The 16,185-nt window shown below is 37.8% G+C and overlaps 1 protein-coding gene across 1 annotated transcript in view; it reads right to left on the minus strand.

Moving 5' to 3' along the window:
- The window catches only part of LOC126267433 (nuclear pore complex protein Nup205-like), a 289,070-nt gene that overhangs the window by 128,832 nt on the left and 144,053 nt on the right, over positions 1 to 16,185 (minus strand). Inside the window, exons 12-13 of the mRNA XM_049972686.1 lie at positions 10,641 to 10,777; positions 10,250 to 10,488 (exon numbers count right to left, since the gene is read on the minus strand). Coding sequence (XP_049828643.1) covers positions 10,250 to 10,488; positions 10,641 to 10,777 — 376 coding nt within the window. The remainder of the gene's footprint in view (positions 1 to 10,249; positions 10,489 to 10,640; positions 10,778 to 16,185) is intronic.

The raw sequence follows: 16,185 nt of genomic DNA on the forward strand, positions 1-16,185 counted from the left end.
TCACTGTTTCATGCATTCACTAACTACAAAATTCGTGAACAAAGAAATGAATTTTTCTGTATTTATAGCACTGCTGTTGCTTGCAGTTATAGTTTTTTATTGATTTGGTTTTTTTTAACTCTGCATTATGCAAAACACAATGTATTTCTTTTTATTCGCTCAGACTTGTTTTGACACCTACGTGTCACTTCTGTGTGTCAAATTTATTTCTGTAAAATGTAATACAAAATTTATGTTCGTTTATCTACTGAAAGCCTAAAAATTTTGACATGTGCATTTTGTCTGTTTATTTTGATCGTTCACCTGAAGATTACATTGCTAGTGAAAATGCATTTTTACTGGTCTTTTTTGTTCCCCTTACTTATCATTCTGACAGCACGTCATCTGCCAAAAAATATGAAACAACTAGGGTATTTTTGAAATGTTATTTCATGGGTAGTGGTTATTTATGTACCTTCTCTCGATATCTTTTTCTACTGCTGTTGCATAAGCTGTTTTCACACAGTTTTTTATTTTTCCTTTTTTATGTAATTTCACTCACACCTTTACTTCATACACACTTTCCACATAACAAGATTTGAGCAGACACTTACATATTCTCGCTCACTGAGAGGTGCTAAGATACTGTCATTGCTCACTTGTTGTCTTATGTTTAGTGTGGCACTAATTTTGAATGTTTCATGAGAACTATTGTTATAGAGTGGAAATATGCAAATTATGTCAGAAGGTTACTTCATATGTTTCCAAGACTAGCACTTATACAAAGAGCAAACACAGCTGAACTTAACTATTTCAGGAGCTCAGTAACATGCTCCTTCCAGTTCACGTTTTCACCAAAATGTGTACGGAAAAGTCTGGAGCATATTACCCTGTTTACTGACTCCCTTTCATATATTACATCAATTGTTGATTTGAATATTTGTTGTACAGAATTGAATATAGTGCATTTTCTCAAAATTAAGGGAGTACATTTTTAGAGGACAATTTAATAAATCTGTGCAAATCACCATTAAAAGTCTCTTTTGTTATTTTCTCTCTAATGGGATTTATTGTATTAGTATCATTTCTGCTTGCTGAATGTCGAGAGAATCTGAATGTTGCGTGCAAGGTCATTCGCATAAATGAGGGTTAGGAGTGAACCCAAAATTGAACCCTGTGAAACTCCCTTTGTGACTTCTCCCCAGTCACTAAAATTTTCTGTCTTTCCAATATTGTTTGAATTATCCAGCTCAACTTTTTTGCACCCTGTTTGTTATTTGTGAATCAAACAAGTTGCATCTAAAGTGATCAATTCCATAAAATGCAAGTATTCCTAAGTGTGTAACACGATCTACACAGCCAAATGCTTTGGAAAGATCCCAAAAAATACAAACTGGCAATTTTTATTATTTAAAGCTTGTAATACTTGGTGGGTGAATGTATAATTAGCATTCTCAGTCAAAATCCTCCTGGAATCCAAACTGAGATACTGCATTTTTTGAGAACACTTTTTGTGGAGAACAGTGGTTATTCTTAATGCTTTAAAATTAACAGAAACAGTCTCGCCCACAAGAAACCTTTATTGTTGTGGTTACTGGTTTCGGTTTGTTACTGACCATCTTCAGACCTCAGACCATAAGGTAGGCAGTGCCGGTGAATGAAGCACCTGTTGACATTCGTGAAGTTTGTAACACCTGTTCCGTTCACCACCACCATCTACCAGCATGGTATGAGATCTGAAGATGGTCAGTTGAGACTGTCTATGTGCATTTTAAAAAATAAAATGAGATATGCTAAGTAAATTGTTTCTACTTAAATGTCAGGCTACCCACTGAGTATAACACTTTTTCAAATATTTTGGAAAAAGATTTCAATAAGGGAACTGAACAATACTCGTCTGTGTCTGTCATGTCATGTCACCTTTCTTATGAAGCTGTTTGACAACTGCACATTTTAACGAGTGTGGAAAAATTCCCTGTGCCAGTGATGCATTACATACAACTACTTTTAAGAATTCTGTTTGAAATTGTATGAACTTCAAGCGCACTTTTGGTTTTTTTAATAATTTTTATAATTTTATTAATTTCAATGAAAGATGTTGGTGCTACTTCTAGTTGCTTAAAGTTTCATGGTACAACATCTTTCTAAATATCTTCTCCTTCTTGGACTGAACTATTTAATTCTCTTTTTGATGCCACATGTATAAAGTGATTGTTAAATGCACCTATAACATGCAAATTATCAGTCACAATGGTGACATGAGGTTTAATTTTTATAGTCTTGTACGCTCACTGGCATACTCCTGTCTCCTGTTTGACAATATCTCAATTAATTTGAATCTTATTATTTCTTCTTTTCAGAACCTCTTTACTTCTCGGCACTTTAATGACTTTCTTTACAATAATACAGGATTTCTTTGTAGTATGCAAGTAACACCAGATCTTTACTTATTCTGGACCGTGTATAAATTTCCGTCTTCCCCTTACATGAGATTTTAATTCTCTTAGTTAGCCTAGGCTTACTTGCTGTTTAAATGGATTTTTTGAACAACTTTTTAGGAAAGCTACTTTCAAATATTGACACAAAGCCACTATGGAATGAACTGAATCTGACATTAGCACTTCTTTCTATATACACACATACCCAATCCACCTCTGAACATACTCTTGAAACACTATATCCTGTTCTCATTAATATGTCTCACTGTTTTATATGAACCTGCCTCAAGGCTGGAAGGTGGTGTATTGTTTATTTCCATTAATTGTGCGTCATGGTCAGATAGTCCATTAACAATTGGATACAAGTTATTGATTCAGCCTGAGCACTATCTATAAATGTTATTAAACCATGTACGAGGTTGGAAACAATGATATCGCTTATTGTGTAGGGGCTCATATGGTATTCAAAACTACTTGAGTTGTCCTGACAATAAATGTTTATAAATACTAACTAATCAATGGGATTTTACTCCTTTCAAACCAAAGAAACTTCCCAATTCCTTGAGGGCACTAGAGAAGAATAATGACTATTGATTGTTTATCCAATAAAGACCTCTTAAGTCAGTGGCGAGATGCACCGATTGTTGAAACCAGCAAAGACACATGATTTCATGCTCAATTCAGAAAAGCCATCTTGGACATTTCTAGCCATGTGATGGGGGCACTATGACTGTGAAAGATGCAATTTCCTGATGGAAATAATGAGAGTACCCATTCAATGAATATGGTCACCTAAAATGATGCACTGATTTATCAGTTATGTTCCTTATAAAACGTAGAGAGTATCCTGTGAAACCACAATGACCATCCAAACCATTACACAGTCTTCATTGTTTCAAATACAGAGAAACTTCATCTGGTGTTTTCCAACCACATGCATTCTTGACATTTTTAAATTGGAGAAATTACAAGCTGACATCTTTAAATTTATTACCCAAAATAGAGGACAAGAATACACACCCATGGCACAAGATTCCCCTCATTAATAATAATAATAATAATAATAATAATAATAATAATAATAATAATAATAACTATTATTATTATTATTTCTTATCTCAGACGTTATGTCTGGTCAAAAATACACTCCTGGAAATGGAAAAAAGAACACATTGACACCGGTGTGTCAGACCCACCATACTTGCTCCGGACACTGCGAGAGGGCTGTACAAGCAATGATCACACGCACGGCACAGCGGACACACCAGGAACCGCGGTGTTGGCCGTCGAATGGCGCTAACTGCGCAGCATTTGTGCACCACCGCCGTCAGTGTCAGCCAGTTTGCCGTGACATACGGAGCTCCATCGCAGTCTTTAACACTGGTAGCATGCCGCGACAGCGTGGACGTGAACCGTATGTGCAGTTGACGGACTTTGAGCGAGGGTGTATAGTGGGCATGCGGGAGGCTGGGTGGACGTACCGCCGAATTGCTCAACACGTGGAGCGTGAGGTCTCCACAGTACATCGATGTTGTTGCCAGTGGTCGGCGGAAGGTGCACGTGCCCGTCAACCTGGGACCGGACCGCAGCGACGCACGGATGCACGCCAAGACCGTAGGATCCTACACAGTGCCGTAGGGGACCGCACCGCCACTTCCCAGCAAATTAGGGACACTGTTGCTCCTGGGGTATCGGCGAGGACCATTCGCAACCGTCTCCGTGAAGCCGAGCTACGGTCCCGCACACCGTTAGGCCGTCTTCCGCTCACGCCCCAACATCGTGCAGCCCGCCTCCAGTGGTGTCGCGACAGGCGTGAATGGAGGGACGAATGGAGACGTGTCGTCTTCAGCGATGAGAGTCGCTTCTGCCTTGGTGCAAATGATGGTTGTATGCGTGTTTGGCGCCGTGCAGGTGAGCGCCACAATCAGGACTGCATACGACCGAGGCACACATGGCCAACACCCGGCATCATGGTGTGGGGAGCGATCTCCTACACTGGCCGTACACCTCTGGTGATCGTCGAGGGGACACTGAATAGTGCAGGGTACATCCAAACCGTCATCGAACCCATCGTTTTACCATTCCTAGACCGGCAACGGAACCTGCTGTTCCAACAGGACAATGCACGTCCGCATGTATCCCGTGCCACCCAACGTGCACTAGAAGGTGTAAGTCAACTACCCTGGCCAGCAAGATCTCCAGATCTGTCCCCCATTGAGCATGTTTGGGACTGGATGAAGCATCGTCTCACGCGGTCTGCACGTCCAGCACGAACGCTGGTCCAACTGAGGCGCCAGGTGGAAATGTCATGGAAAGCCGTTCCACAGGACTACATCCAGCATCTCTACGATCGTCTCCATGGGAGAATAGCAGCCTGCATTGCTGCGAAAGGTGGGTATACACTGTACTAGTGCCAACATTGTGCATGCTCTGTTGTTTGTGTCTATGTGCCTGTGGTTCTTTCAGTGTGATCATGTGATGTATCTGACCCCAGGAATGTGTCAATAAAGTTTCCCCTTCCTGGGACAATGAATTCACGGTGTTCTTATTTCAATTTCCAGGAGTGTAGAAAGCGACGCAGACCTTGATCAAGCACGACTTCCTTTTAACTGTGCAGTATATGTTATATTGCATTTAGGAACTTTCGGGTAATTGAACATGTATCAATAATTATGGATTTCTGTAGTTGTATATGTAAGTTTGGATGTAACTGTATTGCTTTGATGTACTGGTGGATATTGTGTGGTATGACTCCTGTAGTTGATAGTATAATTAGTATAATGTCAACTTCATCCTGATGCCACATATCCTTGACTTCCTCGGCTAGTTGGATGTATTTTTCCATTTTTTCTCCTGTTTTCTTTTGTATATTTGTTGTATTGGGTATGGATATTTCGATTAGTTGTGTTAATTTATTCTTTTTATTGGTGAGTATGATATCAGGTTTGTTATGTGGTGGTGTTTTATCTGTTATAATGGTTCTGTTCCAGTATAATTTGTATTCATCATTCTCCAGTACATTTTGTGGTGCATACTTGTATGTGGGAACGTGTTGTTTTATAAGTTTATGTTGTAAGGCAAGCTGTTGATGTGTTCTTTTTGCTACATTGTCATGTCTTCTGGGGTATTCTGTATTTGCTAGTATTGTACATCTGCTTGTGATGTGATCTACTGTTTCTTTTTGTTGATTGCAAAGTCTGCATTTATCTGTTGCGGTATTGGGATCTTTAATAATATGCTTGCTGTAATATCTGGTGTTTATTGTTTGATCCTGTATTGCAATCATGAATCCTTCCGTCTCACTGGATATATTGCCTTTTCTTAGCCATGTGTTGGATGCGTCTTGATCGATGTGTGGCTGTGTTAGATGATACGGGTGCTTGCCATGTAGTGTTTTCTTTTTCCAATTTACTTTCTTCGTATCTGTTGATATTATGTGATCTAAAGGGTTGTAGAAGTGGTTATGAAATTGCAGTGTTGTAGCAGATGTATTTATATGAGTGATTGCTTTGTGTATTTTGCTAGTTTCTGCTCGTTCTAGAATGAATTTTCTTGAATTGTCTACCTGTCCATAATGTAGGTTTTTTATGTCGATAAATCCCCTTCCTCCTTCCTTTCTGCTTAATGTGAATCTTTCTGTTGCTGAATGTATGATGTATTCTATATTTGTGGCATTGTGACCGTGTAAGTGTATTGAGTGCTTCTAGGTCTGTGTTACTCCATTTCATTACTCCAAATGAGTAGTCAATACTGGTATAGCATAAGTATTTATAGCTTTTGTTTTGTTTCTTGCTGTCAATTCTGTTTTTAGTATTTTTGTTAGTCTTTGTCTATATTTTTCTTTTAGTTCTTCTTTAATATTTGTATCATCTATTCCTATTTTTTGTCTGTATCCTAAATGGGCATTTGTTTTTTCCATCGCTTCTATGCAGTCACTGTGGTTATCCAATATGTAATCATCTTGTTTAGTGTGTTTTCCCTTGACTATGCTATTTTTCTTACATTTGTCTGTTCCAAAAGCCATATTTATATCATTGCTGAATACTTCTGTTATCTTTAGTAATTGGTTGAGTTGTTGATTTGTTGATGCCAGTAGTTTTAGATCATCCATGTATAGCAAATGTGTGATTTTGTGTGGGTATGTTCCAGTAATATTGTATCCATAATTTGTATTATTTAGCATGTTGGATAGTGGGTTCAGAGCAAGGCAGAACCAGAAAGGACTTAATGAGTCTCCTTGGTATATTCCACACTTAATCTGTATTGGCTGTGATGTGATATTATTTGAATTTGTTTGGATATTAAGTGTGGTTTTCCAATTTTTCATTACTATGCTTAGGAACTGTATCAATTTAGGATCTACTTTGTATATTTCCAATATTTGTAGTAACCATGAGTGGTGTACACTATCAAAAGCTTTTCGGTAATCAATGTATGCGTAGTGTACCGACCTTTGTTTAGTTTTAGCTTGATATGTTACCTCTGCATCTATTATCAGTTGCTCTTTACATCCTCGTGCTCCTTTGCAACAGCCTTTTTGTTCTTCATTTATAATTTTGTTCTGTGTTGTATGTGTCATTAATTCTGTGTAATGATTGAAGTTAATATTTTGTATATTGTTGGTAGGCATGTTATGGGGCGGTATTTGCTGTGTCTGCTTGATCTTTAGGTTTCATATAAGTTATTCCATTTGTAAGTGTATCAGGGAATGTGTATGGGTCTGCAATGTAACTGTTAAATAATTTAGTTAGATGTGAATGTGTTGAGGTGAACTACTTTAGCCAGAAATTTGCTATTTTATCTTTTCCAGGGGCTTTCCAATTGGGAGTAGAATTAATTGCTTTGGTGACTTCATGTTGCAAAATTATCACTTCAGGCATTTGTGGTATCTTCTTGTATGTGTTTGTTTCTGCTTCTATCCACCGTGCATGCCTGTTATGTTGTACCGGGTTTGACCATATGTTGCTCCAGAAGTGTTCCATGTCTGTTATGTTTGGTGGATTGTCTATTTTAATGTGTGTGTGTTATCTATTGTCTGGTAAAATTTCTTTTGGTTTGTGTTGAATGTTTGGTTTTGTTTCCTTCTATTTTCACCTTTTTTGTATCTTCTAAGTCGTTTGGCCAATGCTTGTAATTTCTGCTTCTTTTCATCTAATTGCTCTATCGCTTCTTGTTGCGAGATTTTACCTAACCTTTTTCGTTTTTGTCTGATATTTCTTTTCTTACAAAATGGTGTTAGCTGTCCAATGTCTTTTCTCAGTTATTATTATTATTATTATTATTATTATTATTATTATTATTATTATTATTATTATATAAACAGAAAAAGTAAACACCACACCACAGACGAAAATCGAAAACTGCACACCATAAAAAATTTATGAAGGAACACATTATTACAAGCACAATAAAAAGGAGGATAGTCAGTCACAATGGAGGAAATGTCTACTGCAGATGGTGGTCCACCATCGCCATTCTCTAGCTTAATCTTCCACCACTGCTGGCTCCACTTGTTTAAGGATCCTTAATAACAAAATGTTTTCAAGCAAAATGCAGTGGGTAGGCTTCCTTATAGAATTGGTGGATCCTAAGTGCATCAATGGCCTATGCCTTATTTGGAGTCCACTTCATCTTAATTGAACACCTGAAAGGATTTCCATACAGCCATGTCCTGATATTGGGCTTCACTGGTTCTGACTTGGTAAGCTCCACTTCAAGTCGCTCATATTCCCAATGCTTCAGGATCCTACACCTCAACAATGTCATCAATGTAGAGGATGACAATTAATGAACAATAATTAAATAAAATCATCATACCTTCTGAACAGTGCTTTAGGGTGCTCAAACTGCATGTTGGCTGCAGGGCATGATAGGAAATATTGATGTAAATATGGTTTGGTTAAGCAACAAAGCCCACTTCATTTGGACAGATTCACCAATAAGCAAAATTTGGGGAACTGAGAATCTGCATTTCGCGATCGAGAAGTCTCTTCAGCCTCAACGGGCAACTATGTGGTGTGCAATGTCCAGTCACGGAATAATCGGTGCGATATTCCTTGATGGCATGGTGACTACCAAACAGTACGGGAAGGTTTTGGAAGATGATTTTGTCCCCATTATCCATAGCCCTGATTTCAACAAAATGTGGTTCATGCAAAGATGGGGCTTGACTATGAAAGAAGGATAATGTTAGATGTCCTGGAGGAGCACTTTGGGGACCCGAAAGCATTTATCAGTTGTTAATTCGTAAAATTGTGGCAGCAAATGAGTCCACTGACTGTAACAACGAAACTGAAAATAAGCTGCAAAATTCCAGTGACCACTGATTATAAACAATCAGTGAAATGAAGCAACATGAAAAAACTATATTCATAACACTTAACATTCAGTTCAGTGCCTTAGTTTAGGATTTGTGCTGTAGAACGAAACAAGTAGTGGTAAATACAATTTATCTATTTCAGATTGTAACCCACATGAAAAATGCACTGCAGTTTACCAAAAATTACTGCAAATAAACATAGTTTGTTCAATAATACAGCCACTAGTTAGCTGATAACATTTGGAATGGAAGCTGTGACTTGTTTTCACACAGAAAGTACAATCCTCCGAATATTATTAAAAATCACAAACCTTCAGAAATCACGTAACTGTCAATAATTTTATCCCGAGTAATTAAATACATTGAGGAGATACTTGCAGCCTTCTATTCAGACCATTATTCACAATCACCATCATAAATATTTGTTGTACATACAAGTGCTGTAGTACATTTAAATCTGCCTTCATATCTCAAAGGAATGGGAAGGGAAAAAAAACACAAAGCAAGTTGGGAATGTTACTCATGGGCCTCTTCCTACTCTACAAATTAACTTTCCACCATAAAAATAAATAAAATGTGCACATGTCCCGCGCACGCGCACCCGCACCCGCACACGCACTGTTTCATCAGCGATCTAACTCATATTTTGGTATTTTTCAAATTTACAGAGCCATGGCATGCAGTAGCCATAGACGGTGCTTTAGAAAATATCAAAATGAACCCACAATTTGTCCTTCCCTCGTCCTATAGAAACAAACCCTACTTGGTTGTGTTACCTACTAAATAATAACTGTATGTGTGGTACCACAGAGTGATACCACTCTCACCAGTGTCTCACGGTTGGCAGCAGAAACACACATTTCCAACAGACAGTGATAGCAGTCACGTGGGAACCCAGGGGATCCAATTATTTGTGCCTGCTGAGTCACAGCTTCAGTGGCCCTGACTAAGAGGGACCTCTGCCGCTGCGATGTAAGCTGGCCGGCAGCAACTACAACTCCAGCCTCAGTTACAGCCTTCCAGTCAGCCTTTTGACAGTTAGTTTGTGCATTAGTAGCAGGAGCCTCACATTGCACGATGCTCATTAGTTGTTTCTTGTAATATTTCGACCTTCTGTTTGTTCTTTTGTAAAGTTTCTTTGAAACACTTGGAGAAAGCTACACTTAAGTAAAACTTCTATTTACTGTATTTATGTGTTCACTAATTATTTCTGCTCCTGTTCAGCTTCCCTACGACGACAGCAGCTGCTCCACTCCATAGCCCATTTCTCCTTACTGTTCTGTATGAAGTACTACATAACAATAAGGACTGGAGTCCCGTGTTCATTTACTTCTGCCTTTTACTTAACTATCCACATTCTCACAACATAACATCTAATTCCAAAAAGACCTCAAGACATAATACCTGGTTTCTTAATATCAAACTGTGCTCCAGCTTCAGCTACAGATTTTAATTACTTGTCATGCCCTTTCTTGCAGAATAAAACAACACAAGGTATGGTAGTAGTACTTACTTGGACCCCTCGTGGCTGATAACTGCTTGCACTTGGAATTGTGGACAGAATCTGTGATGTTTCAAAGTTAAACCACAAAGTAATAGCAGTATCTGGTGAACGAGCTAGTGCTGCCAACGTTCGAAGCAAATCTGCTTTCAAAGGTATTGGTACAGAGCAAGTAACCAAACCAAGTAAAATGCTCAACGGTTGCCACTGCGTGTTCTCACACAGTGCTACTCGAGAAACACTGTCATTTTCTGAAATAGCGAACCAATACAAATTGGTTATTAATTCTTACTGTCACTTTTGGCATTAAACCAAATTCTTGAGCATACTATTTTTAAGATTAGTTTTAAAGAAGTAAATATCACACAACACCTATTAAACATAAACGTGATTGTTTTCTTACCAGCTACTGTTCTAACAATATCCAGCACAGCTTGCAGACCGTGTATTTCTTGAGGAGAAATTCCACGAGGGTAGCTACGTGACTGATAGACAGTGTCAGTTGTAGGTGGCAACTCTTGTCTTAAGTTGCTATAATATCTAGAACAACAACAACACCAACAATAAACATAATGACCCATACTATATTAATATCAAAATCCACAAAACACTTTTTGAGATGGGCGAAAAGGAGTAGATAGTGTGTGTGGGTGTGTGTGTCAGATACTTAGGATTTAAGGTAGCAAGGCCAAGGCAAACTACATTCAAGTAGGAGGAAGACTGAGAAGGTAAAAAGAAATGTATTACAGTCATTACACTATGGAGCTGTGGCTTAATAATGTGAATAATTATTTATTTTTGCAGATCTATTGAGTTTATAAGTCTGAGGCTAGCTCTCAAGTTTGACAGGACAGCCTCAATTAAAATATGTTTACAAATAGTATTATAATCAGCTGAAGTTTAGAACCAATTAAAGTGTAGAAATCAATCTGACAAGCATCCATGGGTTGGTTCGAGCTGTTCTCAACATTTGTGCACACAACGAGATATTTGGCAGAAAAACTGACTGTACAAATATTTATTTTTGCAAGTAGTGTAACTGCTTTCTTGTAATTATGACTATACAATAGCAAACAGATTTCCTGTACGTTGAAACTATTTTGTTCCCCAACTTTAACCAAGTTTCAAAAGATAGAAATGATCTTATGGCTATTTGTGCAACATACAACCTGCTCTCAATTATAAAGTACCCTACCAGAGTTACAAGTGTATCCACCACCACTATTGATATAATACTGATCAATAAGGAAAGCCATTAATATGCAGCTAGAAACTTCAACACAGGTTTCAGTGACCACTTGCACAGCTTCTTGAAATATCTTCAATGCTGAACTTAAGTAAACAAATAAAAACAATGAAAATAGGAAGAACCTTCAGCCATCAAAACATTGAATACTCTAGTAAACATAGACTGAAATGTACAGATACGAAAACACAGACGAGAAATTCAACATATTTATGGATACATGTACACATTATTTTAACACGTCATTTCCAGCTAAAAATCGAAAAATCAAATGTAGTAGGCTTAAGAGAAAAAATTGCTGGTTGACAACAGGTATAAAAAAGTCATGTGGTGAAAAACGAAGATTATATGAAATGTCCAAGTCTTCCATAGTATCCAATGAATTCCTTGCAATTTCAAGAATTATAAAATGACACTTAAAAAAGTGATCAAACAAGCTAAAGTAATGGCAAACGCCTGCTATTAAAATAACTCCAATAACAAAATGAAAGCCGTTTGGGATATAGTGAAACAGTAAACCGACAATGTTTCTCCTCAAAATTCCAATATCAAATTGAATTGTAACGGCAAAGAAATTAATGATCCTAAAAAAAAATAGCAAATGTGTTCAAGGCTTATTTTAGCAATATAAGTAAGCAATTAATAGCTGAAATCAAACCTTGCATAACAAACTGCCCAGTATCATCTGTAAATACCAACGTAAATCCTACTTCACTGTTTCTCTTTTCAACAACCCAGAAAGAAGTCCTGTCAGTTATCAGAACTTTAAAAGTGAATCATTCCACTGGAATATATGATATCCCAGACAGACTTATTATAAAATGTGGAGATCTCATTATTGAACCATTAGTTCACCTTTATAGTGAAACTTCATACCGCAATCTTAAGTGCATTTACTGATAGTTTAGTGTGCTAAATACGTTTGCTGCCCCTTTATATCTGTAGAGTATCGTCATTTCTTAAGTAATTTCCAGTAAAAAACTTCTGAACCACTGTTTACATAGTCGCGAGTAGGCCTAATTTTTCGTACACGTATTTTCATTGTTTTCCGGTAACTTAATTGTCTTTCTGTCACTAAAATCGATTTGTACCATGAGTGTAAAGTGCCTGATGTGCCGTAGGATCGTTAGCTCCGGGGTCTGGTGTGATGGATGTAGTAACTTTTTTCATTGGGGCGACTGTAGTGGCGTGGGAATTGGGAAAATGAGCGAGACTCATCAGTGGTTCTGTAGGCTATGCAGTAGAGATAGGAAGATAGTGGAACAGGAGGGGAAAATTGCTGTTTTTCAGGCTGAGTTAGATGAGGCTAGGCGAGAACTGGGCAGGTTAAGGGGGGAGAAGGGTAAACAGGGGTGGGAAGTGGCAACAGGCATGAGGAACAGGCCAAGAAATTCTTCTGACAGCTTTGTTATTAATGTACAAAATAGGTTTGACCTGTTGCTTCAGTCAGAAACTGATGAGCCTCTCACAGAAGTAGATGTAGACAGGGCTCAACAAGCTTTCAGCAGCAAATTGATTAAGAATGTAGGGAAGTCTGCAAATAGAAAGAAAGTCTTGTTGCTAGGTAGTTCGCATGCTAGGGGTGTGGGCCAACTTCTGCAGGATGAATTAGGGTTGGATTACCAGGTCACAAGTTTTTTCAAACCTTGTGCTGAACTTGGGCAGGTTACAGAGGATTTAGGTTCACTATGTAAAGGTTTTACTAAGGAAGACACCGTGGTTGTTGTGGGTGGGCCGGGCAACAGTATTGACAGAGATCCGGGGTACAGCATAGAGTGTGACCTGGCAAAGATTGCATCGGCATCGAATCATACCAGTGTTGGGTTTGTGTCGGTTCTGGAGCGCCACGACCGACCTCATTTGACCTCTTCTGTCAGGAGAGTTAATTTGGAGTTGGATCGGCTACTTGGATCTGGTGCAGGGTCACACATTGGTGTGGTTCCTGTTGATTCACTCTGTAGGTGGGACTATACTAGACATGGCCTACACCTCAACAGGAAAGGGAAGGGAAGGGTAAACTGGCTGGGCTGATAGCAGGAAATTTAAAGGGGGGAGGAACTACATCTCATGGTGGAAACTCTTTTTTAGTGTAAGATCAGTGTCCAGTGGGAAACTCAGCCAGGCAAGTATTAAAGATGTTAAAAAAGTTCAAGATACTCACAAAAGTAAAGTGAAAAATAATGTTAGTATATTTCATCAAAATATTGGGGGATTGAAGAATAAAAGTACTAAAGATGTTAAAAAAAGTTCAAGATACTCATAAAAGTAAAGTGAAAAATACTGTTAGTATATTTCATCAAAATATTGGGGGATTGAAGAATAAAATTGATGAGCTTCTGCTTTGTTTAGAAGATATAGAAACCAAGAATGTAATAGATATACTATGCCTGTCTGAGCATCACATTGTCACTGATATGCAAAAGGTTAGCATCAATGGGTACAAATTAGCTGCACATGTAAGTAGAGATAATATGATGAGAGGAGGAGTTGCCATATATGTCAAAAGCTTCCACAGTGCAAAAAATTTTGTGTAGAGCAACATATGGAAGCATGTGCCACTGAACTTAAACTAAATGATGGCACTTTCATAATTGTAACAGTGTATAGGTTAGGTTAGGTTAGGTTACTCGGATAACAAAGAACAGCAGGACATTGATAGATAACTTTTTTATAGACCAAGATAAGTTTAAGGACATAAATGCTTATCCTGTTGAGAATGGTCTTTCAGATCATAATGCACAGCTTGTTACAGTACATGACATAGCTCCATGCAGTATAATAAATCAGACTTTCAAAGCAGTGCGTTCAATTAACAATATAAATATTGCAAACTTTAGGGAAAGCCTACAGCAGCTAGACTGGGATGAAGTGTATAAGGAACCCGATGCAAACTTGAAATATAACTTATTTCACAATACATTTTTAAGGGTATTTGAAAATTGTTTTCCCAAGAAAATAGTTAAACATAATTCCAAGAAAACATATAAAAAACCTTGGCTAACTAAAGGAATAAGAATATCTTGCAACCGTAAAAGAGAACTGTATCTAACAGCAAGAGGGAGTACTGACCCCGAAATTGTTCAATATTATAAAAACTATTGTGCAGTACTAAGAAAAGTTATTAAAAAGTCCAGAAGCATGTGTATCATGTCTGAGATCAGTAACTCTGATAATAAAATTAAAGCAATTTGGAATATTAATGAAAGGGAAACAGGGCAACCAAGAGCACAGGAAGACTTTAGTGCAATAAAACTGAATGACAAGTGCACTAACAAACAATCAGAAATTGAAAATATTTTGAATAATCATTTTTTAAATGTTGTGGAGAAAATAGGATCTAGATCTTCACTAGAAGAGGCAAGGCTATTAATAGAAGAGGCCATACCTGCGCAGTTTGAAACAACTGTAATTCCACCAACCTCACCCTCTGAAATCAGTAAAATAATAAACTCACTGAAAAGTAAAAGCTCTTACGGAATTGATGGCATTTCCAGCAAAGTACTTAAAGCTTGTTCCCCACAGATTAGTAGGATTCTCAGCCACGTATGTAATAGCTCTTTGGAGCAGGGTGTTTTCCCCGATAGACTGAAATATGCCATTGTAAAACCATTGCATAAAAAGGGGGATACGTCGGATGTCAACAACTACCGCCCAATCTCTCTTCTGACAGCTCTATCAAAAATTTTTGAGAAAGTAATGTATTCAAGAGTAGCCTCCCATATTTGTAAAAATAAAGTACCAACAAAATGTCAGTTTGGTTTTCAGAAAGGCTTTTCAACAGAAAATGCTATATACGCTTTCACTGATCAAATATTAAATGCTCTGAATAACCGGACATCACCCATTGGTATTTTTTGTGATCTCTCAAAGGCCTTTGACTGTGTAAATCATGGAATTCTTTTAGATAAACTAAATCATTATGGTTTGAGGGGGGGCAGTGCACAAATGGTTTAATTCATACTTAACTGGAAGAATGCCGAAAGTTGAAATAAGTGGTTCATGTAATGTTAATACAACAGCTGATTCCTCAAACTGGGGGGCTATCAAGTACGGGGTCCCACAGGGTTCGGTCTTAGGCCCTTTACTGCTCTTGATATACATTAATAACTTACCATTCCATATTGATGAAGATGCAAAGTTAGTTCTTTTTTCTGATGATACTAGTATAGTAATAACATCCAAAAACCAAGAACTAAGTGATGTAATTGTAAATGATGTTTTTCACAAAATTATTAAGTGGTTCTCAGCAAACGGACTCTCTTTAAATTTTGATAAAACACAGTATATACAGTTCCGTACAGTAAATGGCACAACTCCAGTAATAAATATAGAATTTGAACAGAAGTCTGTAGCTAAGGTAGAATTTTCAAAATTTTTAGGTGTGTCCATTGATGAGAGGTTAAACTGGAAGCAACACATTGATGGTCTGCTGAAACGTCTGAGTTCAGCTACGTATGCTATTAGGGTTATTGCAAATTTTGGTGATAAGAATCTCAGTAAATTAGCTTACTATGCCTACTTTCATTCACTGCTTTCGTATGGCATCATATTCTGGGGTAATTCATCGTTGAGTAGAAAAGTATTCATTGCACAAAAACATGTAATCAGAATAATTGCTGGAGCCCACCCACGGTCATCCTGCAGACATCTATTTAAGGATCTAGGGATCCTCACAGTAACCTCACAGTATATATATTCCCTT

The sequence above is a fragment of the Schistocerca gregaria genome, chromosome 4 (assembly GCF_023897955.1).
Source record: "Schistocerca gregaria isolate iqSchGreg1 chromosome 4, iqSchGreg1.2, whole genome shotgun sequence".
NCBI classification, from domain to species: Eukaryota; Metazoa; Arthropoda; class Insecta; order Orthoptera; family Acrididae; genus Schistocerca; species Schistocerca gregaria.